General features: G+C 42.3%; 4 protein-coding genes and 1 long non-coding RNA gene across 6 annotated transcripts; 2 read left to right on the top strand and 3 right to left on the bottom strand.

The window, feature by feature from the left end:
- Positions 1 to 808: 808 nt before the first annotated feature.
- On the top strand, positions 809 to 8,412 carry oxtr (oxytocin receptor). Its single transcript, XM_037251383.1, has 2 exons — positions 809 to 2,232; positions 6,799 to 8,412. Exons 1-2 carry the CDS (start codon positions 1,326 to 1,328, stop codon positions 7,050 to 7,052), a joined length of 1,161 nt encoding a protein of 386 aa, XP_037107278.1. The 5' UTR covers positions 809 to 1,325; the 3' UTR covers positions 7,053 to 8,412.
- Positions 8,413 to 9,648: 1,236 nt separating this feature from the next.
- On the bottom strand, positions 9,649 to 11,824 carry cav3 (caveolin 3). The gene is made up of 2 exons (XM_037251384.1): positions 11,571 to 11,824; positions 9,649 to 10,528 (listed from the first exon to the last, which is right to left on the bottom strand). The coding sequence occupies exons 1-2, from the start codon at positions 11,685 to 11,687 to the stop codon at positions 10,187 to 10,189; spliced, it is 459 nt and encodes a 152-aa protein (XP_037107279.1). The 5' UTR covers positions 11,688 to 11,824; the 3' UTR covers positions 9,649 to 10,186.
- Positions 11,825 to 12,669: 845 nt separating this feature from the next.
- Positions 12,670 to 15,205, top strand: LOC119122805. The gene is made up of 3 exons (XR_005097952.1): positions 12,670 to 13,077; positions 13,158 to 13,190; positions 14,699 to 15,205. It is a non-coding gene; the product is annotated as an uncharacterized LOC119122805 (long non-coding RNA).
- Positions 15,206 to 19,447: 4,242 nt separating this feature from the next.
- gpr61l (G protein-coupled receptor 61-like) lies at positions 19,448 to 22,470 on the bottom strand. Its single transcript, XM_037252680.1, has 2 exons — positions 21,981 to 22,470; positions 19,448 to 21,299 (listed from the first exon to the last, which is right to left on the bottom strand). The coding sequence occupies exon 2, from the start codon at positions 21,242 to 21,244 to the stop codon at positions 19,967 to 19,969; it is 1,278 nt and encodes a 425-aa protein (XP_037108575.1). The 5' UTR covers positions 21,245 to 21,299; positions 21,981 to 22,470; the 3' UTR covers positions 19,448 to 19,966.
- A 1,065-nt stretch (positions 22,471 to 23,535) lies between these two features.
- On the bottom strand, positions 23,536 to 27,018 carry parp3 (poly (ADP-ribose) polymerase family, member 3). 2 transcript variants are annotated; one of them, XM_037252073.1, is made up of 10 exons: positions 26,785 to 27,018; positions 26,401 to 26,611; positions 26,195 to 26,320; positions 25,660 to 25,839; positions 25,433 to 25,571; positions 25,054 to 25,277; positions 24,730 to 24,969; positions 24,480 to 24,657; positions 24,255 to 24,398; positions 23,536 to 24,098 (listed from the first exon to the last, which is right to left on the bottom strand). In XM_037252073.1, exons 2-10 carry the CDS (start codon positions 26,584 to 26,586, stop codon positions 23,929 to 23,931), a joined length of 1,587 nt encoding a protein of 528 aa, XP_037107968.1. In that variant the 5' UTR covers positions 26,587 to 26,611; positions 26,785 to 27,018; the 3' UTR covers positions 23,536 to 23,928. The 2 variants fall into 2 exon arrangements, with proteins under 2 accessions (XP_037107968.1, XP_037107967.1); XM_037252072.1 differs by having other exon boundaries at positions 26,401 to 26,593; positions 26,785 to 27,017.
- Between the last annotated feature and the right edge of the window lie 197 nt (positions 27,019 to 27,215).

Below are 27,215 nucleotides of genomic sequence, written 5' to 3'. Positions count from 1 at the left end.
CCGTCATAGTGTCATTAAGAAAGGTGCACGACAGCGAGAGTGGGTCCTTGAGATGGCCTTCAGGCTACGCTCATCAAGCATCTCTCCAAATGAGACCATGATCCCCACAGAGCCCACCACTATTTATTTCCGCATCTCCTTAAAATATTGAAAATGTCATTTTATCCCCAAGATATTTTGCCCTCCAACCATGTTGCCAAAAAATACAAGTTGGCAAAACATTGGGTAGACTGACAGCTCCGATCTAGAAAAAGCGAAAAGATTTAATCATTTGTAAGTCAAGATACCCCCGTATTTGCATTCAATCTGAAAATATGTTAATTACCTTTCGACTACACTTCATCCTTCACAGACACTGACTTGTTGGCTTTTTCCATGTGGCTGACCAGAAGAATGTACTTCAAGAAGTCAGTATATATTTTCCTCACCAATTCCTTCCTTTTTTTCCCTTGCCCTTTTGCTTTGCTGGTATAGCACTAAATCATAATCACTCTTCAAATTACCGCTCTCAATTTGCAGTTAGTCCACAGTTTTCCAGACTCAAAGCCACAATGAGGAGGCTAGCTGTTGGGGTCTGAAAATGCATGTTGCTGGAAAAGATGCATACAAGTTACACTTTGGTGATTTCTCTAGCAAATTGGGCTGTTTTATAACAAAACAATTTCATCAAATTGACCTAATTTCCTGGGCGTGTTCAATTTATATACCCAGCAGTTTAGAAAATTATCTTAATTGGAAAATGCAATTGGGGGGGGGGGGGGGGGGCAAACAGCCCTGTTGTTACTGTAGTGCTCTTAATGGATATCCTCAGGTAACTCCACAGAAAGTTGCATTTGATAACAGCACGAATTATATATTCTTTTTTTTTTTTCTTGAGTGGGCGTAACTTTGAAAGAACGTGCAACTGGTGCGCGGCGTCCCCTAGTGGCTGTGATGTAGCAGCCTGTTGGTGGGACGGGTAGTTGGCTCAAACACAAGAGCCAGCACACATATGCTGTGGTGCTGTTCTTGTGCTGCTCATTGTCAGTCTTAGCGGCGATGATGCCGCAGCTCTTTTGTTTTGCACTACTTTTATCCACTTTTCTCCTCACTCTCTCCGTTATTTTTGCCTGAGAATGACGCTGAGAATTTGCTTGTGATGTTTTCACTCTAAATAACGAGTGACTTGTTCTTTTTTTTTTAATTATTATTTTGGTATATGGTTTGGCTTAGGGTTATTTGGAAGCGGATTTGAACGCCGACTTTGGGACCGATGGGTCTAAATTGCAGTAATTAACGCAGTATGTTTGGAGGATCCTAATTGTCGTGACGCACGGACTGCGCCAATGGAGAGCTTTTTGAACCAAAGTGACTTGTGGCCGGGGAACAACTCATGGTCCTCCGAGCCGAACCAGACGAACCCCTTGGAAAGGAATGAGGAGGTGGCCAAGGTGGAAGTGGCCGTCCTCGCCCTGATTCTCTTCCTGGCGCTCACCGGCAACCTGTGCGTCCTGGCGGCCATTCGCAGCGCCAAGCACAGCCAGTCGCGTATGTACTACTTCATGAAGCACTTGAGCATCGCCGATCTGGTGGTGGCCGTATTCCAGGTCCTGCCCCAACTCATCTGGAAAATCACCTTTCGCTTCTACGGCCCGGATCTGCTGTGCAGGCTGGTCAAGTACCTGCAGGTGGTGGGCATGTTCGCCTCCACCTACATGCTGGTGCTCATGTCCGTGGACAGATGCCTGGCTATCTGCCAGCCTCTGCGCTCCCTGCACAGGAGGAAGGACCGCTTTTACGTGGTGTTCTCCTGGAGCCTCAGCATGCTCCTCAGCCTGCCGCAAATGTTCATCTTCTCCCTCAGGGAGGTGGTTTCGACCGGTTCCGGGGTGTATGACTGCTGGGGCGACTTCATCAGGCCGTGGGGGGCCAAAGCGTACATCACGTGGATCAGCTTGTCCATCTACATCATCCCGGTGGGAATCCTGAGCGTGTGCTATGGTCTGATCAGTTTCAAAATATGGCAGAACTTTAAGCTGAAGACCAGGCGGGAGCAATGCATCAGCCTGACACCCAAGAGCCGCAAAGGTACCAGCGCGTTGGCGCGCGTGAGCAGCGTCAAACTCATTTCCAAGGCCAAGATGACCACCGTCAAGATGACGTTTGTCATCGTGCTGGCGTACATCGTGTGCTGGACTCCCTTCTTCTCCGTGCAGATGTGGTCTGCGTGGGATCCTGCAGCCCCACGTGAGGGTGAGCGCAAATCCTTACATTATTTTTCGCTCCAATCTGCGCGTAAAAGCAACCGCAGTGTTGCCAAACCTTTGATGAACCCAAGGCGTATATTTTACATTCGTGACGCTATCAAACAAAATGTCACATGGCAATTGAATTTGATATAATTTAATATCTCGGTCTGGGTGGTGACAGAAATCTCATGCGCGCGCACGTCACCAAACAAAACAGGATGAGGGCAGCCATGTATAGGCTGCTGAAATAATGAGCCGGTCTCATTTGACTCACAAATAAATATGACTCACAAATGTACTTCTACGTGGACCCTCTGCCCCCCAGAAAGATGAGCACAAAGCTATTATGCTGTGTGAAAAGCTACAGGTGGCAGGTTAAATGAAACTTCTGCTATGGAGTGAAAGCACATTCGTCTGATTGGTCTGCAGGTCTTCATTTGTCGCAGAAATTGCTTGATGAACAAAGACACATTATTCATAATTACATTACGTTTCCAGACCACTTTAGTGAAATTGGATCTTTCTCTTCTCCTAAATACTTTTAGCACATCATCTCATTTCCTTCTATTCAACTTTTGGCACTAAAGACACTTTAAACAAGAAAAATGGAACAATATTGAATAAGATTTATACAGGCTCATTGTAATTCGACTGCATGTCATGAGTGTGGTGATTGACGATCATTTATTGTCACGTGCATTTCATTTGAATATCACCGAATGAATATCAATGAAGTTAAGGAACAACAAAAACTTGCTACTTCGGTAGGAACACTTGCCTGATTTGATCAGATCCAACTCTTGGTTACAAGGTATACAAAGGCAAGCTTGGAAGACTTTTATCTTTCTATCTGTCTGGCTGTCACTGCACACATTTGAATACATTTGTTATATTTTCCAATATGTCTTCCTCTTAGAATGCACAAGGCACCCGACTCCCATGAGTCCTGCGTCGCCTATCGCGCTGCACAGTGTCAGACGGCTAATCATTAATCAAATTAGTGTGGGCGACCGCACGCACGCCCACAAGCTTCATCTCTGCCCTCTGGCGCCAGATCGGAGCGCCTCGTTGACATTTAACAGCAATAAACTGCAAAGCACGATCATCACTGTACAAGTCATGGCTCGGATGGACGAGGTCGGGCCACACCCGACGAACCAGCCACATCATTTTCTTCATCCCTTGTATTTCATCTACAAGAGAGCAGACATTCATGAATTGGCAACTTTGAGGCTGTTAGCAATAGGCACTTAGGTTAAAAATAACCACCTAATGAGATCCAGTACAGTTGAATCTGAAAATCTGACCTTTGCAGTGTAATTGAAGTGACTTCAGTATACGCTTTACTTTTACGCTTCTGAAACTTCTTGCCGGGCAACAATTCTGTACCGCTGTTTCAATGTCAACGGATGATGCTCCAAAAAAATAATTGCATAGCTTAAACTGTCAAATGCGACTCATGTCTGTGCAAATAACGCCTGGAATGAAACAGTACAAATGAAGCTTGTGGTGACATGTAGGACCCCCCTGCATGTTTGCTATTGTGGCTTTCAGTTATGGTGTGGAAGTGAAAGGCGTCAAAGTGAGAGCTTTTCAAAAATCATTTAGGCATCCCGTGTGGCTGAGCAACAAAACATGTTCAATTGTATTTTTTTGCCTGGATGTTTTGTTTTCATCTAACCACAAAGAGGGGATATTTTTCTTCCTGGTAATGCTATTTCCTAAAGCCACGTAAGAAAAACAGTCAAAAAAAGGAGCTTGAATAATCGAGTTTGACCGAAACAAAAGGGTCAGGAAGTATCATGGCGAGGGGGAAGTAAACAAACTTTGATGGAGAAAACCTTTCTTTTCTTTTGTATATGTCTCGCTTCTGGGTGAAAGCTTCCAAGTGACAGAGTGAATGCCACCCTTTGACTCTCTAGCCGCATTATTTGCTTCAGACCAAAATAGCCACTTTAGTAAAATGTGCTGCTTTTTTTTTTTTTTAATTCTGTCTGCATGCTTGCAGGAAAGAGGTTTATGACCACGTGAATAACCCTCAGTAAGACCACAATTGTCTGATCCACGTGCCGGTGTTTGCGTACCATAGATAGGCCCGAGTGCCTGCTGCTTGTGTGCAGATCACTATCCATTTAGACTGACACTAATGTCAACTCAGACAGACAGTAGACGGCAATGAACAAACACTATTCAGGTAAATCTCAATCCTTTAGATCATATAAAAAAAAAAAAATTATTCATTGAATCAATGTCATTCCGATATGACATTTTTATTATTTCTTATGTAACATCCACATTTCTTGAGATGGTAGATTTTCTTACTGTAGAAATTATCAAAATCAAAATGATTAATTTTAATATTTCATAAAATCCACAATTCATTTGAATGCACTACTGCACATAAAAGTTAAATAAAACATTTTTAGACCCCGTCCAAAAAAACCCCAAACAGTTTAAAATTAAATGTAAATGAATTGAAGTTAAAAGTTAAATACAACTGAATTGTACAAGCAGTGACTCTTACCGCTCATGGTTTTGATACCACACTTTGCAAATCATTGCTAGTAATGATACAAATGAATATTTAGATTCGTGAGACGCACATATTAATCAATCCTATTTTCTCTTCACAATATTTTTTATCAACTCTGAAATTGCATCGGGTAGCAAATAACACGGTGCACTTCATGATCCTTTTCGGTAATATTTCGAGAAGTGACACTTGAGTCACATTGTGCAATATCCCCCTTTCACCGATCCAATCGTTAAGTGCTAAAATGGAAGGTGAAAATGGCCTCTCACCGTCATGTTGAGACTGGTACATCGCTTCATTTATTCTTTGGCTCGGCTTCAACCCGAGAATGCATCAGCATTACGAATTTGCCAAAATGATCAGTGGGCAATAATTGTCAGTACGAAACCTTCCCATTAGCTGACACCTGTGATTTCACATTTAGCCTACGTGGTTGGCTTTGATTGCGACAGAAAAGCGTTGGAAGGTGAACGCCGGCCGACTCAGACTGACAATCTGCAACATATTGGTGCTGAAAAACAGAAATCTCCCCCGCTGAGCCTGCTGACTCACCCTAGCTTTGCTATTGATTTGCATTCAACACTTGGTGCCTAGAAAGCCCAAGGAGTTTTAGACGCGCTAAAGGTCGACTCGTTTATTTTTAATACGCTTTCTTTCTTTGAAATGTATCGAGGAAAGAAAACAGCAAACATTTAAGAGAAACCACTTTTGCGTGGAGGGATATTGCTATCAGCCTGACTTTCTCAAAGATTCACCTCGATACATTCTCATTCCTGGCAATTAATCACACCCCGTGAAATCAATTAACAAGAATGAAATAAAAAATATATATTCTCTCACCCTTCAGAGGTGAAATCAACACTCTGTATTAAGAATGAGGTTGAAAGAAGTAATATTAATAAATTTTTACTATAGATGGAAAAGATTAATGTCATCATTTCTATATACTCTGTCTGCATGTGTTGCTGCACCATTTGTGCCCAAATGTCGTTGTTGAAACAGTGAGTGGCAAAAAGCTACTACCAGTATCGTACTTCACTTTATTAAGTTTGCCGCTGCCATCTAGCTGTGTGGAGTGCCTGTCACAATAAAAGTGCCCAAGTGTGACAACTTTCGAGACCGCACTGCAAGTATAATTTATGCATCTGTTGGTCGGTCGGTCAGTCAGTCTAGGTTTTTTCTCCTACCAATTCCAACCTGATCTAGTTCTTACTTTCCATGACCTTATACTCTTTTTTTTTTCTCAGTGGAGGAGGGCTGCAGACAAGTTCCTCAACACATGATCAGTCGCGCAGGTGACGAGACAATTACCGAGATCTTGAATACATTTGTAAAATGTCACATGTGAGAGAACAGAATCGACGCGGTTTAAATGTCATCCATCATGGCGCCACGTACAAGCTGTGATGTATGCTATGTTGTCAAAGATTTGGTATAGTTTTTAGGAATCCTCCCCACTTCTTGTTCTGTCTTTGTCTAATTCAAGGCCATAGCTATTATTGGAGGTGTATGGACATTCACAATTGATTGCCTGTGAGTGAACACGGGGGATTTAATCCCTCTTAACACTGCACTACAGGATAATCTCTCAGGGTCACCTTTCTAACCTTCAGATAATTAGACAAATGAGTCCTATAATGTTCAGGGATCATTATGTCATTTTTAGTCGACAAGTGGCGGTACATGGCTAAATGGCCGCCCACTGATATCAGAAAAAAATAGATGGATTATTCTGGGTAATTCATTTTCTACAATTGTAATTGTTTTAATCATAATACAGGTTTGGATTTATATGTTTTTGGGAAGATATTTTTTTTTATTTTTGCCCATTAAGGAAACTCCAATGTGAGCTTGCGGGAAATGTTTGTCTTTGTTTATCTAGTATAGTAGTTTGCACTAGAGAACGCTGAGTAGTCTAGACAGCTTGGCTATTGATGTGATGACTTACTTGACCTCACAGTATGTAGAATTTATGTTCCTGTCAGTTGGTGGATGTTTTTCCTTCTATCTGACGGTTCTCGTGACCTTTGCTTACAGTGATGCCCTTCCTCATCTCCATGCTGCTGGCCAGCCTCAACAGCTGCTGCAACCCGTGGATCTACATGTGTTTCGCGGGGCACCTCTTCCATGACCTGCGGCAGAACTTTCTCTGCTGCCCGGCGCGCTACCTCAAGTCGTCGCGGTGTCGTTGCGAGCGCGACTTGGACTGCAGTCACAAGAGCATCTCGTCCACCTTGGTCATTAAGAGCACGGGCAGCCAGAAGAGCATCACGCAGACATCCAGCACGTGAGCACTCAGCCGGGCAAGTAAACAAAAGATTCTTTTCGCTCATGAAAGAGAAATGTGAATTATTTTAATCACAGTACAGCCATTTATGCTGTGAATAGAAAATAAATATAATGTTTGAGTGCAATGAATATTTTCAGGATATAGGCCAAGCAATCAACATTTGTTTGCTTATTGTTATGTTTTGTACAGTGTATATACTACACACATATACCAGCCATAATATTAGGTACACCTGCACAATCAACGCAATAGTATTTGAGTTGTTTTACAAATTTTGAAATGCTATCTTTTGATTGACACTGTCAGAGAACAAGTGGCGGAGCTACAGGGGGATCACAAGGGGCACTGACTCCCCACTCCAAAATATGCTTCGACACCACTGGTGCCAGACCAGATAATTGACTTGTAGGTGTTTTTTTATTTTTGTTTTTGTTTCCCACATTTTCACCCACCCCTTGAAGCAAATATAAAATAAATCTTTACCAGCATTTTCTGAAGAATAACTCAAAATGATCCAACCCACCTTCTCCATAAATCAGATTCATAAAATCAAAATTGACAAATTATTGCTTGCAATGGTGTGTAATTTTAATAGTTATTTTGTTGTCAGTTGATAAATGTTTGAATGCATGTCAAAAAGATATTGCAACAGCAGTGCACACTGAGGAATTCTTCAATAATTATTGAAGTTTTGTATGAAACTAATATTGTGCACATGTGTAAACTACATGCTTGGCAGGCAGACAATGTAAAAGAAAGTGCAGCTGAGAGCATAAAACGTGTGTTTATGTGTTTATGAGTAATCATGTGCCATGTTGTTCACTTTGTTGCATCTGCAGTTGATCGCATAAGTGTCAAATATTTATACACTGTAATGTGAGGTGTAAAAATTCTTAAAAGAGAATAAAGTGCAAAAAGAGGAGACTAATATTATGTCTTAGGGATGTGCAACAGCACTTTATTCACTCTTGAGTAATCACTGATAAAGAAGTGCTTCTGTTAGCACTTTATTTACCAATTGCGAACATTCTTGATCAATTAACCGCATTCTTTCTGCATTCATTCACTGCTCATTGATTATTGCCACCGTTCAGTAGGAGTGATCTGAATGAAAAGAAACAAAGCACTGCCCGAGATTCCCTAAAGATTCTCTTACTGGTCTCATTAAATATTGACCCATTGTATATACATTATATACTCATTATAAATCTCAGGCAATTGCCGCCAAGCTTTGCCTGTAGTCTACACATTACTTCTGTCCACTCAAGTCTTGTCTACAACTAATGCTATATACAGTAATAGTGGTTATATTTAGTTTTTGAGAGGCCTTAAAAAGTCTCTGCTTTCCTTGGAAAAAAAAACACTGTATGCTTAAAACACTTAATAAATTGACCAAGGTAAAAAATATATATACATATATTGGTGCTTTTGTTGGTTGTACTACAGTACAAAAACAGTATTAGTGGAGCAAAGAATGATGAAGGAAATTATATAACATATGCTACTTAGTTTTAGATAATCTTAACTCTGTTTGTACAAAATGGCATTTGTCAACATTTGACTAAAATATGATTTACAATCTGAAATAATTCATAATTTCCCAAGCATAAACGTTGGGTCATTATTGCTCACGGTCTGCCGCACTTCTATTTATCTTTGTTGTAAGGAGGGGGAAATCTCATTTATGGATTATTAATCATACCAATAGACTTTCATTTCCATAATACAATTTGATGCTGGACAATAAGTTAACTAAAATGCATCAACTATAATTAAGTGACTGCGGACGCATATTAACACTATGATTTACAACCACTATGCCATGCAGGATGCATTCGAGATCATCAGGTGTGCAGGATATTTTTCCATTTCTTTTAATTGGTAAAAAAAAAGATGTGAAAGATGCACAACAGCAGCCTCTTGTGGGGGGCACTGATTAATTAACAAGGCAATCTAGTTTAAACGGGAAAAGACACAACCCACTCACATTTACATGTCGTTTGTGTTTAATCATTAAAGGGGTGGTGAGTTTGACAAATTCATTTTCAAGAAATATGACGGACGATCCATTTGATTTAACTTGCACTTAATGATGCAATCGAGCAAGTTTAATCACAGTTAGCTGAAGTCAACAAAGGTTAACGCATGACATCGTAAAAGACATTTTTCCATCCAGAAGACGTGTCACGCTTGCATGCACGTAAGTCGACAGTGGGCGCAACAACGATGAGCACTTCCCTCCATCTCATATGAATTATTGACGTTGTGGAAGGAGGCGGGGGGAACATGGCCCCCTTCCCGCGCCCTCCCAATCAACAATAAGGCCTTCCAGAGTGGCAGAGCTGCCACAGAAGCATGTTGCCTCCTGCAGCTGTCGCTGGGCTTCTGTGGCAAAGGCACACTGGGCATCCAGTTAAAAGAACGTGTGTGCGTGCGTGCGTGTGTGTGTGTGTGTGTGTGTGTGTGTGTGTGTGTGTGTGTGTGTGTGTGTGTGTGTGTGTGTGTGCGTGTGTGTGGGTGTGCGTGTGTGTGTGTGATTGTGTGTGTCACCGGCCTGCAGAGATGCACTTTGAAATAATAACGCATTCCACAAAACGTTGCCGTCCACTTAGAAGCATTTTACTTAAAAAGAAAGCTGACTGTCTCTGACAAAATTTTCATTGAACAACAGCCGTACTGAAAATCCTCCATGATGAAAAAGCTAAGTTTTGTACTTTGGGCTAATTTTTTTTCGTAATATTTTCTTTAAAGTCAATAACTCAAAAACAACATATTCCATTTCCTGCTAATAACTCTACTTTGTTGTGTGTTTTTTATAAAATCCTACAAAAGAATCTCTTTACAACACCCAGAGTACAGCAAGACAGGGTGCCAAAGTGGTTAAAATGTTTCTACTAATAACTAATTTTATGTGCAAAATATATTTTTTAATTCTCATGATAATAGATCTCTCCATGAAAAGGGGGCGGGGCAAACTTATAGATTTCCTATTAATAATGCTACCTTTTTTTGTACAAAATCCTACTAACAGACCTCTCTGGGATGAGAGAATGGTAGACAAAATATAGTCGCCAACGTGGTGTAGAAAAAGATAGCAGGCCTCGTCTGATTTTCCCAGCAGCGTCGTGTGAGTTTTTAGACCTCCTTGCGCAGTGCCACGCGTACGCTGCCGAAGATCTTGCCCAGGGCTTCGAACAAAGGATCGCAGAAGGTCTGAATGCACAGCAAGTAAATGCGGCTGACGCACTGCGACTCAATCAGGCAGCTCTTGATGCAGGGCATCACCGCCCAGATGTGGCAGAAGGAGATTAAGGCAAACAGGAAGCCCCAGATGAGAGCCACGGGGATGCCGAAGATGGCGGACAGAATGCGGTAGCACCAGTACTTGGACACGGTGAAGGTGGTGTAGCTGAGCTTCCAGACGCCGTCCAGGCTGTGTGTGCCATCTGGCTCCGCGATGACGTCCTCGAACTCCACCTGATGACATTAAGGTCAGCATTATTGGTCCTGAAATGTTCATGAACTGAGATCACATGTGTATGTAAAAGGTTGAGTGAGTGACCTGTGATGTAGCAAACAAACTTAGTGTGGCTTTGACTTGTTTCTGTAACCTCACGAGGAAGATAGTACGATATCATTGTGCTTTCTAATTGTTGCTGCTGTTTTGGTTAGCGATTCAAATGCGCTCAGTTGTCAACTGTGTCCATGAACGGAGGTAATTATAATTGCCAAGTGGGTCGTGTTAGTGTGGACAGTAGTACAGTATGACATGTGCGGGCAAGGTTACGCTGCAATCTGCCAGTTGAGCTCTTGGTAAATCTGTCTGCATTCCAAACTGAGACTCCAACAGAATGTTAATGAACTTTTCAGACAGGCAGGCGGGCAGCAGACGCCCCACACATCTATAAACATGTTGTCTTTGTCTTCCAAACCAATGGCCAGGTTCCGCTCGAGCTGATTGTTCAAAGAAAACCGTCTGGGCTCATCCTCGGAACAAATTGATGAATTGGTTTACATTTTGTCAAGCGCTGAAGGCGTTTTGAAGAAGAAGGGATTGCCTAAACCCTCCAGAACAATGTTGTTATAAAATTGTCCCATGCAGAAATGTGTGTGTGTGCGTGTGCGTGTGTGTGTACTTATTCATAAAATATGCATGCAATTATATTTATACTGTGCATCAACCTTCCAGACTTCCCATTCAGTTAGCAACAAAACAAAATCTAATCTCATGGTAAATGTAAATAAGTGATCCCCGCTAACAATCAGAGAATAAACAGCTGTCGAATCTAAATAAAACATGATAGCTCGGGATATCAGTTACACGCATACTCCACCATTCCCAAAATAAACACGACTTTCTGAACAAGCAACAGGAATAGTTCCTGATCTATTTAAGGAATTATGATCAAGTGCAGCAACCTGTATTTGCTAGCTACACATTTTTATGTCCATGCACGTTCTACAAAATATTTTTCATCATCCTTCCACTGAAAGGGAGGGGTCGTCGCATGGCACAAACCTTCACCACGTCCTCATTGATCTGCTTCGGGTCACGGTTGATAAGATCGATCTCCTTGGTGTTGCTGTCCTTCACGATCTTTTCATCGTTGGCGTTGTACTGGTACTGGTCCGCCATATTCGGGGCTGCAGGTCCTGGATGATGAAGAGGAGTGAAAAGGCGCACTGCAGGCACGGAGTGAACCCCTGCATGGACTGTGCTGACGATCCCGTTGACATGCCAGTGGACAGCTGCTGCACGCCCTGGTAAATTTGGAGGCCTGACCTCCCACCGTACACACACACACACACGCACGCGCACACAATGTACCGTGGTGAAGTTATGCCTTAAAGGAGAGCCCACGCTTGTGTCACATTTCACATGGGCTTGCGGGAGGCCGACTGGGCAGAGTTTGCACTGTGGCACCAACTTCCATCACACTGACATACAAGCAAACAATCCTGCATGTGGAATGTTGTGTTAATTACATTTAACTGCAGAGAAGACAATGAAATAATCACAGCGTCGTTGAACCGTTAAAGATGTTTCAAGATGTATTCTACGGCTTGTTAAATTAATTCGGATTTGCGGTGCGGATCAGGAAGCTTGTCATGTCTTTTTCCAGTCTAATTATTAAGAGCTACACTCAGCAGCCACTTCACTGGGTACGTGTGCATGACCTAATGAATTCCAACGCTAGCTTGAAACAAAAGAAATTCATTACAAAGCTAAAAAAAAAAAGTGTTGCTCAGTTTGCTTCATCACTGCCGGAGAGGTATTAATTTAACACAATATTTATTACTCTGTAGAATGAAGACCCATTAGAGTGAAAATGTCAGGCTGGAGTGTTCCACATTAATGGCGGCCTCTTTGTGAGCCCCATCAGTGTGGTGCAAATAGCCAGGATGGCCATTTTAGTCTTAATTGTCCTCCTACCATCATGCAGTTGTTGCTATCAGTCAGTGCTTTCTAGAATAGAATCTTGTATTCAAACAAGAAATAGCTCATCTACTGTCATGTTTCCAAAAAAAGAATAGGAAACCCTCATGGGAACTTGGGGAAGAAGGCAGCTAACAGATTGTTGATTATTGGATCTTATGTTGAAGCAAATGGCATTGGGTATGCATTAGCATTTGGCGCTCTGGTTCCCAGGCGGCATCAATGGGCCAGGGAAAGGGGATCAGAGTGCGTGGATCCATCCGACTTGATTAGACGGGCAGCATTCCTGCTGTGGCAAGCCAACAAGCCAGGAGGGCGATGGACACAAATAGATCAGCAGAGAGTGAAGGTGGGTCCGCCTCGCCCCCTCAGAGTGCAAGCGAGGCCACCTGATCCTAATACACGTCACGCAGCCAGCCCGCACCTAAATTTAGACCACGTTTACTGTGATGGGGCGGGGAGATGCCAGTAATGGGTCACGTGTTTAGTTATCAAATTGTCAAATCATGCAAATTAGCATGTTTGATGCTTTGTACTTGGATGTCATGCATACATCAGTATGCACGGATTTATCAGTATGTTAAATCAGGTGACATTTTCTCTCGGCTAACATGTTGTTTTGAAAGACAGTGGCAGTGTATTTGATTTATAAACATATGGAAATTACAGATGGAGCGAGTTCCGTTTGGAATCTCACCTAAGGTACATCGGGGTCGGGTGTGAAATGAGCAGTCGTGCCCTCACCATGGCAACAGTAACATGCTTCCCCCCGCCAACAAGACGTCATTGTCATTATTAGCTCATTATTAACAAGCACATTCAAATGACTGTAACACACAACCTAATGTGGCAGTTCACTTTATGCCATTCTCTAATTAGTCTTTGAAGAACCTTTTACGACCTTTTACTGGGAGTGGGCCATTATGGCTCACATATGCGATAATTAGCTAGCAAATGGATGGATGCTTGTTTGAAGACAATAATCAGTGCATTTTCCCAACTAATGATAATTCTTGATAAAGGGGCGGTTGTAACTCCAGTCATTTTTTTGTCTCTTGAAATGCAACCTTTTTGTAACACACACGCACACGCACGATCCAATGATATCAAGTTGAAGAGCTGTGACCTTCGTAAAGATAATAAGGCTCATTTTTGATGGACAGAGGTATTCGCTCTTCAACAAAAGGAAGTCAGAGTCAGACGCACTTGGGAATTGTTGCAAACACAATACTGTAAGGTTAACGAGGCCTGGATGTCAATACATATCCGCTTTACCCTTGAAGCCCTGTTCCGTGTTCAATATGAATAACATACAATATTAGAATGAAAGAGAAATTTCACCAGCTGCAGTATTTGATTTCCAATAGTGGAATCGCCAGCCATTGAGGATTCACACATGCATAATTTAGTCCACTTGGGGGCAGCAGTGTGCACTAGATCTAACAAGTGAATAGACTAAAATGCAATTTCTGGAGAAATTGTGTGAAGGCTAAGAAGCTAAATAAAAACTTGGGGAATGTTAGGGAAGGTCAGTAGGCATAAGCTGACTAGTTTAAAGGTGGAACAGTTTCAATCTCTCTAAATGTGGGAAATAAAGGGGGGAAACTAAAAGAGTCCAAATTCTTGTGGGTTTTGTTATGGAGAAAATTTGGAATTTTTGGTAAGGGAGAATTCTTGGAATTGATAGGAATAAGATAAACAGCCACTAGGGTTTCCAACTAGATAAAGTAAAGATTTTTTCAAGCAATAAGAGATCATAGATGAATTTTTCTTCAGGCGTTGTGCTTTTGTTAAATCACTTGATTGTCTACTAATAAGGCCTAATGGATGGATGGATGAAATCCTGTCATTTTTTTGACTGCAAATAAATGGGAGGCTTCCAACCTGCACAAAGGGCCCCTTGCGCTAAGAGCTGCTCGTAGTCTTCCCGGCAGTATGGACATCCGTCCCTCTCGAAGCAGCCTGTGGTGCTCAGCTGCGTCATCAGAGCAAGACAGGAAGTAGTTCGTATGTGAGTGAGAAAGATTTGAGTAGCAAGCCCAAGAGCAATAATCCAGTACCTTTCCCACAATCACTTTTGCTGCAGGCGGCACAGAGGCCCTTAGCTGCGGTGTGGACTCCGATCTTTTCCAACTCAACTGTGTCTTTGCCCCTGACTGAAGTCTTGACGTCAAAATCCTTTTAACCATCTTTTGTGTTCTTCTCATCAGAGTGTTCCTGTAAAAGAGGCGAGGATGCTGCATCCTAAATGGATAGGAGGCCAGACATTGGTTGCTTGCTCAAAAGTCAGATGAGTGATGGTGACGTGAGGTTAGCCTCCAAATTGGAACAATGTTGCTGTTAAATTCACAAATTCAGCATGCATTTGATTTCAGTCAATTATCCTAATTACCTAATGCAAAAAAAAAAAAAAAAAGTTACATAAATGTGAAGCTCTTGGTTAAGAAGAATCACATTGTATTTGACATTATTTGCTGCGAACATAATTCATTCTGTCTTCCTTTTATGAAAGGCTAATACAAACACTGGTGGCCATAAAATAGCACTTTGTTGACACTCTAAGAGCATTATCAACGTCCTGTAATGATTTCCATTATATATTAACCATAGCTCGCTCACTGTACACATTGACACGCTGATCCTTTCCTGCCTATACTTAGCACATGTTGATGAAGACTTTCAGAACATATAGGCTGGATCCGGTCATGCGTGCAGACTAGTGTTGGCTCGTGAGTGAACGATTCGTTCAAAGGAACGACTTTTGTTTTTCAGTGAACGAGAGGGAACGAATCACTTCCTAAAGTGATTCGTTCTTTTTTCAGTTCATATAACTTCAACCAGTAGGTGTCGGTAATGCGCATTGAAGCTGGTGCCACCTCGCCGTAAAACAAAACGAAGAAGAAAATGATGTAACTTCCCGTTCACGAACGAGTCGCGAATTGCATTTCCCGTTCGCCAACTGAACGGATCTGTGTGTGAACGAGTCAGTGAGTGATTTGCATTTCCAGTTCATTGCGAGAACGGATCAGTGAGGGAAAGAATTCTGACTTTCCCGTTCGCGAACGAGCCAATGGGTGAACTGCCTTCCTTCCCGTGCATCAACGGATCAGTCAGTGAACGTGTTGCGTCTCCCTCCTGGCGTGAACTATGTAAGCCAGAATGTAGATTTACGATTTGCCAAGGAAAGAAGGAACCACTCACTGAAACTCCACTTCTATTAAGCGCGTTCTCTCCAAGCTAACGGCTAACTTTATTGCATTAAGGAATGCGCCGTTATGCAACAATGGGAAGATTATGCTTCTCTTTGGGTCATCTTGATTTTATAACACTTGTAGTAGTTTTTAAATAACGTGTATGCATATATATGCCTAAATATTGTTATCCAATATATCTGCTGCAATTTCACATTAGATTGCTGGTTTGAAATTTACTTTTAATATTATTATTATTTTCAAATAAACATTTATGTTAAAACTTGTCTGGTGTTTTATTCCTTGTTTTTTTATTCGCCAATTAAAACATAAAAATCAGACATTTGGTTAACTGCTTTATATGACAATATGTGTAGGTACACCTCATGGACACGTCAATAGGTACACTGCACGAGGTAAAAAAAAAATAAAGTGTAGCGAACGATTCGGTGAACGATTCTTTTGAACAAATCTTTTGAGTGAACCGATTCTAAAGATTCAGTTCATGTAAAACTGGACTGCACATCACTCGTACAAAAGAGTGCAGACCGCTAAGGTTCACCAGGTTGAAATAGCCGACTGGTTAGTGGCACGGACTCTTGCTTGGTAAGAACCTGGGTCGATCCCAGGGTTGAGCATATACCTATATGTGCTTTTAGAATTGGAACCTTGCTTTTTATGCAAATGGCAGTTTTTATGTGTAAATACATAAGGTGGCCCCATTCCCAAGTAAAAAGTGCCACACCCGCCCGCACCCCCACTTTCTGATTGGCTGGTTAATCTGTGACGTCACTTGGACACTCCATTAGGTACACCGCCATTTCAAGTGTACCTAATAACAGGCCACTTTATTAGGGAAATATGGTCAAAGGTCACAGGTGTCAAGCTCTAGTCCTCGGGGCCGCGTTCCAATATGTTTTCCAAGTTACCCTCGTTAAACACACCTGCGTGAAAAGATTTTGGTCATTTTCACGTTCTACTGAAGCAAAACTTTTCACGCAGGTGCGCTTAACGAGGGAATCACACGGACACTCCATTAGGTACACCGCCATTTTCAAGTGTACCTTATAACAGGCCACTTTATTAGGGAAATATCACGGTCAAAGGTCACAGGTATCAAGCTCTAGTCCTTGGGGCCACGTTCCAATATGTTTTCCAAGTTACCCTCGTTAAGCGCACCTGCGTGAAAAGTTTTAGCTCCTTTCACGTTCTGCAGGAGCTAAAACTTTTCACGCAGGTGCACTTAACGAGGGAATCACACAGACACTCCATTAGGTACACCGCCATTTTCAAGTGTACCTAATAACAGGCCACTTTATTAGGGAAATATCATGGTCAAAGGTCACAGGTGGCAAGCTCTAGTCCTCGGGGCCGCGTTCCAATATGTTTTCCAAGTTACCCTCGTTAAACACACCTGCGTGAAAAGTTTTAGCCACTTTCACGTTCTGCAGGAGCTAAAACTTTTCACGCAGGTGCACTTAACGAGGGAATCACACGGACACTCCATTAGGTACACCGCCATTTTCAAGTGTACCTAATAACAGGCCACTTTATTAGGGAAATATCATGGTCAAAGGTCACAGGTGGCAAGCTCTAGTCCTCGGGGCCGCGTTCCAATATGTTTTCCAAGTTACCCTCGTTAAACACACCTGCGTGAAAAGGTTTTGGTCATTTTCACGTTCTACTGAAGCAAAACTTTTCACGCAGGTGCGCTTAACGAGGGAATCACACGGACACTCCATTAGGTACACCGCCATTTTCAAGTGTACCTTATAACAGGCCACTTTATTAGGGAAATATCACGGTCAAAGGTCACAGGTATCAAGCTCTAGTCCTTGGGGCCACGTTCCAATATGTTTTCCAAGTTACCCTCGTTAAGCGCACCTGCGTGAAAAGTTTTAGCTCCTTTCACGTTCTGCAGGAGCTAAAACTTTTCACGCAGGTGCACTTAACGAGGGAATCACACAGACACTCCATTAGGTACACCGCCATTTTCAAGTGTACCTAATAACAGGCCACTTTATTAGGGAAATATCATGGTCAAAGGTCACAGGTGGCAAGCTCTAGTCCTCGGGGCCGCGTTCCAATATGTTTTCCAAGTTACCCTCGTTAAACACACCTGCGTGAAAAGTTTTAGCCACTTTCACGTTCTGCAGGAGCTAAAACTTTTCACGCAGGTGCACTTAACGAGGGAATCACACGGACACTCCATTAGGTACACCGCCATTTTCAAGTGTACCTAATAACAGGCCACTTTATTAGGGAAATATCATGGTCAAAGGTCACAGGTGGCAAGCTCTAGTCCTCGGGGCCGCGTTCCAATATGTTTTCCAAGTTACCCTCGTTAAACACACCTGCGTGAAAAGTTTTAGCCACTTTCACGTTCTGCAGGAGCCAAAACTTTTCACGCAGCTGCACTTAACGAGGGAATCACATGGACACTCCATTAGGTACACCGCCATTTTCAAGTGTACCTAATAACAGGCCACTTTATTAGGGAAATATTATGGTCAAAGGTCACAGGTGTCAAGCTCTAGTCCTCGGGGCCGCGTTCCAATATGTTTCCAATATGTCCATTGGTTTGCTCCGCCAACTTGGGGGCGGGGCCACTTTATGTATTTACACATAAAAACTTTCATTTGTTGCATATGCATACAAAGCAAGGTTGAAATTCTAAAAGCACAGTTAGGTATATGCTCACATCTGGACTTGAACCAGGTACTTACCAAGCAAGAGCCCACTTCACTAACCAGTTGGCTATTTTGACCTGGAAACTCACGGCCGCCTGCATTCTTTTGTACTAGTGATGTGCATTCCAGTTTTAAGTGAACTTTAGAATCGGTTCACTCAAAAGACTTGTTCAAAAGAATTGTTCACCAAATCATTCGCTACACTTTCTTATTTATTCATTTATTTATTTTAGTTGATGGTGTTATTATACCAAATGTGTTTGTGTTTGAATAAAAGGTAGAAAAAAAATCCGTTTTGTCGACATTTGTTATTTTGGGGGACACCAACTCATATAACGTAAAACACATACATATTGTCATATAAAGCAGTTAACCAAATGTCTGATTTTTATGTTTTAATTGGCGAATATAAAAACAAGGAATAAAACACCAGACAAGTTTTAACATAAATGTTTATTAAAAATAATAATAATATTATTAAAAGTAAATTCCAAACCAGCAATCTAATGTGAAATAGCAGTAGATATATTGGATAACAATATTTAGGCGTATATATGCATACACGTTATTTAAAAACTACTATAAGTGTTATAAAATCAAGATGACCCAAAGAGAAGCATAATCTCCCCGTTTTTGCATAACGGCGCATCCCTTCATGCAAGAAAGTTAGCCGTTAGCTTGGAGAAAACGTGCATAAAAGAAGTGGTGTTTCAGTGAGTGGTTCTTTCTTTCCTTGGCAAATCGTAAATCGACATTCTGGCTTACATAGTTCACGCCAGGAGGGTTTACGATTCGTTGAACGATTCGTTTGAACGAATCTTTTGAGTGAACTGATTCAGTTCACTTAAAAGAACTGGAATGCACATCACTAGTGCAGACCCAGAATAAGTAGACCCCAACAAGGATCTATAAGATACATCCAACCGAAAGGTCCTTGTTGCCATGTGAGTCATCGGCTCACTCAATTGCCATGACGACCGAGGGGGATGACATTCAGCGTCTATCAGCATATCTGTTGCACACAGGAACTTGGAGGTATTGTCCCTCAGATTCACAAGAGCTGCTCACATTGCGGAGATGGCTGTGTTTGCACTGTGCGAATTTATTGAAGTTACAACATTACCTGGCAACATTAACACACAAAGGTCAATTAATGACATCAATGACAATATAAGCAAGTTGTTTTCCATTACGGTCAATTCTTAGGACTAATCACTAAGAACAATAGTTGAACTTCACAAACATCTTGCAGTTCCATCCAGCAGATGGCGTTTGAGTGGAAATGTGAATAAATAATGTTATAAACCCTGTAGTATTTTTTGGGGTGTAATGCAATTTTGTCTTTGGGTCCTGGTATATTTGTGCTTTCTTTTCTGTGTGGGGAAGTGTGCAGTGGAAAAGCAGGCCAAGTGGTAAATTGTCCACTAATCTTTTCAATAATAAAACAAAAAAAGTTCCATCACAATCATGAAATAGTTTTGTTATAGCAAAAGCACCCTGGCCAAATGTGAAAGACCACCCTGGATGTTTTACTGTACTCCGATTAAACAACAAAAAGAAGCCTTGAGAATAATAGAAAAAATGTTCCACTGACATCCTAAGTGTGATCTTCTGGTATTTGCCCTGGGATCTTAACCCTGCTGTCCAGAGTGGTTCTGGGACTGGAGCGGGTTTCAGCTGTGCTGGTGGTTCTCTGGATGAACTGGAGGAAGTTCTCCTGCAGGGAGCCCTCGTGGCTGCTAACGGCAAAATCCACCGGCTGGGTCAGGCAGCAGCGGCGAAGCTTAACCAGCTCCTCTCTGATCTGCCTGTTGAGCAAACCGTAGAAGAACGGGTTGACTGCAAATGAGGAAAAGGCGAGCCAGTTGACTGCTTCTTCCAAGTCTCCTGGGCTGCGCATGGATCCGGTCAGAGACATTTGCAGGTGGAAGATGAAGTAAGGCAGCCAGCAGATCAAGAACTGGCCCACAATGAACACTAAGGTGATGGCCGCCTTGCCCCCGCTGAAGGCCCTTTCCGGGGAAAGTCTCTGGGGCAGAGAGCGGTTGGTGTCGATCATGGTGGTCTGGCTGCCGATGGAGTCGGACCGATTCTTATCCGGGTTTGGGCTGGCCCACGTTGAAACAGGGGGCACTTGTTGCAGGGCAGCTGAACGAGCGACCCTGTACACGGCGCAGTACACGGAGAAGATGATCACCGAAGGAACCAGGAAACAGAGAACACTGTAGAGCACGGCAAAAGTTCCTCTAAGGCGACTGTGGCTCGCATGGAGAGAGCAGTGAGCCGCAGCGATGGAGCTTTGGTTCCCGTATGCCGGCCATCCAAACAGAGTCAACAAAGCCAGGACAACCGACTTGATCCAGATAAGAAACATGACACCGATGGCTAAATTGATGGTCATCTTAACTTCGTATCGCATCGGGTGCACGATGTAGAAGTAGCGTTCAACGCTGATAGCCGTGATAGTGAGAATGGATAAACAGATGAGAAATACATTGAGGAAAAGGTAAACCCGACACTCCAGAACGGTGAACACCACCGTTCCGAAAAAGGGAGAGCTGGATATGATCCCCAGGGGCATGAGGAGAATGGCGCACAGTAGGTCCACAGCGCAAAGGTGGCACACAAAAGCGAACCTCTTCAAGTGTGGGGCGCGAGCGATAGCCACCATCACGCCAATGTTGGCCAACAAAGCGATAAGGTTCAGCGTCACCATGCAGAACAAGCCAAAAAGATCTTTGAGCTGCGACTGGGAGCTCGTGACCACGCCCACGTCGGAAGGAACTGTTGGATGTTGCTCCCATGGGACAGTTGAAGAATTTGGATTGGGCTGATTTGAGACAGACGAAATCATAGGAATAAACTTCTCCGCCATTATTCTTCCATAACTTGATCCGTTTCTGTCGGAGATGTCTTTATGGCTGGATGTCCTGAGATCAAGAGACAGAGTTAGTAATTAAAGCACTCAGCAGACTTCATTGGCCAAAGGAAGCTAGAACCTGCTGTGGTAAAAGTCATACATGAGACCAAATGGGTTTTAGTTATGAGTTTGGATGTATTTCTGAAATCGCCAAATGTCAAGCCAGATTGCTAACCTCCAGTCCTGCAGGGGGCAGTCATGCATTTTACCCAGTGGATACCAGCCATCACTGCTTTTTTCCCACCAAAACTGGTTATGTTAGGCCACTGTCTCAATAAAACCAAAAAGTGGAAATTTCTTTGGAAACTTAAATCGATATCTTTATCCTACCCTACAACGTAAACTGTCAAGTATTGTGGTTGTGTTTTGCGGCAGTGTATCCATAGATACTATTCAGCACAAGGATAACAATCCGTGTCCACGCAGTCATAATAAATAATAAAAGAAATTTAAGACAACCACTTAACAAGTAAAAATTGAACAAGTAAATTAATATGCCCTGTTCCATTCTGTCACAAAGTGCTATTGACATTTTTCAGAACAATAAATCCTCGTTAGGTTCCTCCATAAACAGTTTTCTAAAGCGAGGAATTGAAAATACATTGTTTGGCATTATAAAGCTAGACCATGAAAGGTATGACATATAACCTTAAAAGTTCAAGCAGAATTTATCATTTTGAAAAGTACTCACCCATCGTCTGTGTTCTTCACTTCATAAACAGCTCAATCAGACTCCTGAGTAGCTAGATTGAAACTCCACATGGCTCCAATGGAAAAATCAAGCTCTATCATTCCTTGTGATAACAAAAATGGGTCTGCACCCCAGATGAGGGTCCATCTTGTCCTAATGCAACAGGTTGATTTCTCCCAGACAGGCTCTTGAGGTCATAAGTGCGTATCTCCAAGATTACAGCAGCAGAACACGTGACTTTATTATGACTGTCACGTCATCATCTTCTTCTATTTGAGGTGAATCTCGTCCTTCTTCTCTGCCCTGCTCCTGTAGGGCTGCCATTCATGACTCGTGCTGTGTATGGCACCGACTGTCACACATTGTATTGTGCGTGTGTGTGTGTATGTATGTGTGTGTGTGTGCGCCCTCCCCCTCCTCTCAAACCTACACACACTCCACTGTCCCCAGTCAAGTCCGGTTTTTCCAGGGTCCTACTTCCCACCAAATTAAGGCTAGACTTCCAACATTAGGTGTTAAAAACGGCTTGCTGACTTTGACGATGCATCGAACACAATTAATATCCAGGAGTTGAGGAATACAAACTAAACATGTTTGTTCGGGGACATCAATTTATTGGTTCTATCATATAGTGCAAATGACATCACAGCGTGTCGGTCATTCTACGAGCACCGCGTGATGCTGCCGGAACCTCTAAAGTAGAACACAATCTGTTCGGGAACACTGGTTGACAAAACAATGTTTCCCATGGGAAATTTATAATCACATGAATTTATTAAATCCAGCCTTGAACTGCTGCCATTATAAAACTTTAAGAACTTAACCATATGCTTTAATAAGCATTGTACCGTAATTTTCGGACTATAAGTCGCGGTTTTTTTCATAGTTTGGGTGGGGGGGCAACTTATACTCAGGAGCGATTTATATACATATATATGTTTTTTTTCACTTTTTTGGGCATTTTATGGCTGGTACGACTTATACTCCGGTGCGATTTATAGTCCGAAAACTACGGTAACTTCTTTTTTTTTTTGTTGGTCTGATACCAGTGTAAAGAAAGTGGCAAAGCATAGAAAATTAAAACAGTTTAAGTCAAAATGACGATGAAATCAGCTGAGACAAATAGAAGCGTAATGGGCAGCAAAAATGTTTGACAAGCTTCTCAAGTCATTAGTCATATTTCCGGCTACATGATAGCGTCATTAGCATCTAGCTAAAATCCCTTGGGATTATTGTACGGACATTAGCATAAAATTCAGTTTGAACTCCAAATTAAATGAATTTTGGGGAATATAACTTTGTAGGTTCCACAACCAAGGCAAGAAATCCACCCAAAATATTCCAACTTCCATATTGCTTTGCTTTACAGAAGCACTTAGTGGGCATTTTCTTAGCAGTATGGACAGTGCTTTAGGATTAGTAGTAACATTGCAGTTTATACCATGTTTTCCTCTAAATATTGAACAATATAATTACAGAAGAATTGAAACATTCTAGTGTATAGAATTGAAAGCATTTTCAAGATTAGTTTTAAAGTATGGACAGTGCTTTAGGATTAGTAGTAACATTGCAGTTTATACCATGTTTTCCTCTAAATATTGAACAATATAATTACAGAAGAATTAAAACATTCTAGTGTATAGAATTGAAAGCATTTTCAAGATTGCATGACATGCATTCGCAAAGGCTTCACAACCAGATTGCACATATCAAGTGATGCATTAGAAAGCAGAAGCAAGCTTCTTCAAGGAGACTACCAAGACTCCGGCCATAACATTAGGTACACCTTCAAAATTCATTAAGGGGTGCAAAATGAGCGGCAATGCAGATTGAGATTTTTTAAATTGAGTGAACCAAAGTTCAATTTTTCCCACTCTTAACTGGATGAATAGACTGTAGAACTTGTGAGTAAAAAGGCAAAGGCGGGCATAAGGTGGTCCCGTCTTCCTTACATATTGAGCTCAAGCAAGAAGCGCAGGCGACACTGACTCTCTTTGTAGATGAGATATTCACTGTTGCTGAAGTAGCTGTCAGAGTACCGAGACTGCTTGATAGGCTTACCCTGTGGGACGGACACTTTCTTGCCCTCAAGGGTGATGAAGGTGTCTTTAGAGGGATCTGAAAACACACATCGTTTCAGAGCAACACTTGATTTTTGTGTTTTTTAGTCAAAATGATTTTTCCTCGGGGATGCCCCAAGACTAGTAATTAGTACATTTTTGTAAAATCTTTCAAAGTATCGAGATTCATTGACTTGTGTCGTCACTCAAATACCTGGTTCCACATTGCCACGCGCAACGACAGAATCGTATCCGTTAGGAGCCTTTTTCAATGACGAGTCGTCTTGAGTGATGGTATGTTCTCTACCGAGGGCCACTTCACTCAAAAACATCACGCCTGTTTTTTTGGACGTGCGCACTAGAAATGAGAACGAGAAGCAATTTTTGTTGTGGTTACCGTGATTTCAGATATGACGGGTAAGCATTTACTCGTCCTCACCATAAGATGCTGACTTGCTGTTTTCAGATGCAAAATAGATACCACGACCAACGCGGCCCCCCGAATGGGGCATTATCCTCAGGCCGCTCTTCAGTATCGCAGCCACGACCGCGATGTTCGTGCCATGCCACAGCAGACGGCGGTTCTCCAGTGCATCATTCTCCTGAAATCGCTCCCCCTGCAAGATGCAACAATTTAATTGCAGCTTCGGGTCTTAGTAAGAAGGACCAAAGTAAAGCCCAGATCCTACCTCGCTCTGTCTGTCAACTTCCCATACATTGACAATTTTGGGCTTATGATAGCCCTGTGTTTGCTTCAGGTATGTTTCGATTATCTTGAATGTTTCTGTGCTTTTCTCCATCAGAGAAAGCTTGCTCTTGAGGGACTCGTAGTCCTGGTCGAGCGGGTCGGGAACCACTTCTATCATCTCTTCCTGTGCCTTCTCCGTCTCTGATTTCAGGGTCTGGGCGAGCTCGATATCAGCCAGCACCTAGTTGAGAAGATCGTAATTTGTGAGGAAAATCATCTGAAGGAGAGCCATTGAACAACTGATAAATAACGAAAGAAAAACAACCATCAGCATCTCTTTCTTCTTGTCCACAATGTCGTTGTTGTCGATGATTGGTGGTCTGTTGCGACCAAAGTTATGCGGGATCGCTGTGAAGAACTTGGAGGAAAGTTCTTCAAGCTGCGGCCTTTTGCTCTTTTGAGTCAAGGCTGCTTCAATTTCTTCCAGCACCTCGAAGCCCTTTGCGATCTGCAGCTTACTGAGCTTACCTAATGGCATCTTCTTGATATCTATTTTAACACACAAATTCGTCACATTGACATCAGGTGGGAGGTAAAGTCAGATCTTCGAGTTTGTAACAAAGGTCAGTCATAGTGGCTCAGGTATGCATGGACTTTGGAAAATGACAAGAGTGGTCAAACCTGTCCGTCCATGTCGCACCCACCTAAGTTCATACATTCCATTGCCTCTTTGAACATGTCATTGCTGAAAATGAGCTTGATGAGCGCCTGTGTAGCTTCATCCAGGGTGCAAGGTAGCACATTTTTAGTGACTTTGACAGTATTTCCATCCACACTGTCCACCTAACAAATGGGACAAACAGTTTCGGAGTTGCTAGTCATCATGTTTGCTTGTTTATAGTCAGCCTAACTTGCCTGTAAATAACATTACCTTGACTTCAGCATCCTGATCTCCATCCACCTCAATCAAGGTGTACTTCCCAGAGTGACACACAAAATTCTCACGGTCATTCCAGTTGTTCTTTGTCTTGTCTTTAAACTTTTTTTCAAAGTCCTTTATGGCACCTTCAATATCTGAAAACATTTGCAGTTTGGATTGTCCCCTCTCGCCCTGAATTTGGATGAAAAGGAATCTGATGTTATCACGTTATAGATCAAAATTTATACACAGCCAAAAATATAAAGGGAAGCAAAACAACCATAAAAAAGTGATTATTAAATCGTGGGAACTTCTGATCTATGAGAGCTTAAGAAATTACTTGGCTACAAGTTAAACACTAATGCCAGTTTTACAGACAAATACCAATAATAGTGGCTGGAGTATCTCTCTTGTACTAAGTGAGCACATGAAAAGCACTTTCAAAATAAAAGCACCTAATATTTGACTTATTGCTTTCCACTGTGGGCGGGTCGGATGTCAACAAGCCCAATATTTTGCCCAAGTGTGATCCAGCAGCACAACTTACCACTCTGCCCCATCTGTTCCACACATGGTACTTGTTGGCTGCTTTAATGATTTGAATGACATAGAACTTATTATTGTTGTGTCCAATATTCGTCTGATTGAGCATGCAGTCAAAGTCTTCGTGCACCTGGAGGGAAACATTACAGCATTTGTTATTCCATTGTGTTTGCATCTGACAACTGACTGGGCCTTGACGTGCTTCGCTACCTCTCCACTCCCTGACAGTGAGCAGTGTTCGTCCACCTTCCTCCTGCCTTTGATTTGTGGCCCTGCGGCCAGAAGGGCCTCTTTAGCGGAGGTAAAGGCATCCTTCGGCTTCGGTGCCTCGGGTTCTGCCTTCGCCTTCTTGCCACCCGCTTTGGTAGCAGCAGCAGACCGTCTCTTTGGTGCCATGATGATGCTGTTTGGACAAACACAGCTGTTTTTTTGCTAAAGTAGCCGCCATGCCCTTCTAATACTACAACAGCAACGTTTGTGTGACGTGCAACCAGTGATGCGAGTGCTCTCTTTTTTTAATCGAGTCATTAAGTGTGCAGAATTAACAATGTTCAAGAACGAATCTGCGTCACCATAAAGACGTCCGGAACTCACCTTTTAACTTCGAATGGAGTCGAACGGGAATGAAGATGGATTGTTGCACGTAAATAAAAAAAAAACTTTACAGTCACTGCACAGTCTTGAAGGTCTGAAACACTTTCCAGCCACTGCACAGTCCTGAAGGTCTGACTTAAGCGTTTTCGGGAAGTTTTCCTGGTGTCAGTGTGTAGGGAGGAGGCGGAACGGGATTGTCAAGCTTCCTTCCTCCATGCTGCCGTCACGCAGTCAGCTGTGAGACAGCAACTAAGCAAACATGTTGGCCTGCACTGCCACCTAGCGAGAATGTCGGGAAATGTTCTACGTTCAAAAATATTTAAACACGATGTGAAATAAAAAATAAAAAATTGTTTTTAGTCATATAAATCTTTATTACACGATTCGAACTCGATACAAATATGGACCTAATGTTTTGCTACTTTTTTATT

Source organism: Syngnathus acus, chromosome 5 (genome assembly GCF_901709675.1).
Source record: "Syngnathus acus chromosome 5, fSynAcu1.2, whole genome shotgun sequence".
Taxonomy (NCBI): Eukaryota; Metazoa; Chordata; class Actinopteri; order Syngnathiformes; family Syngnathidae; genus Syngnathus; species Syngnathus acus.
The sequence above is the reverse complement of the archived record's forward strand: the minus strand, read 5'-3'. Positions and strand labels throughout refer to the sequence as shown.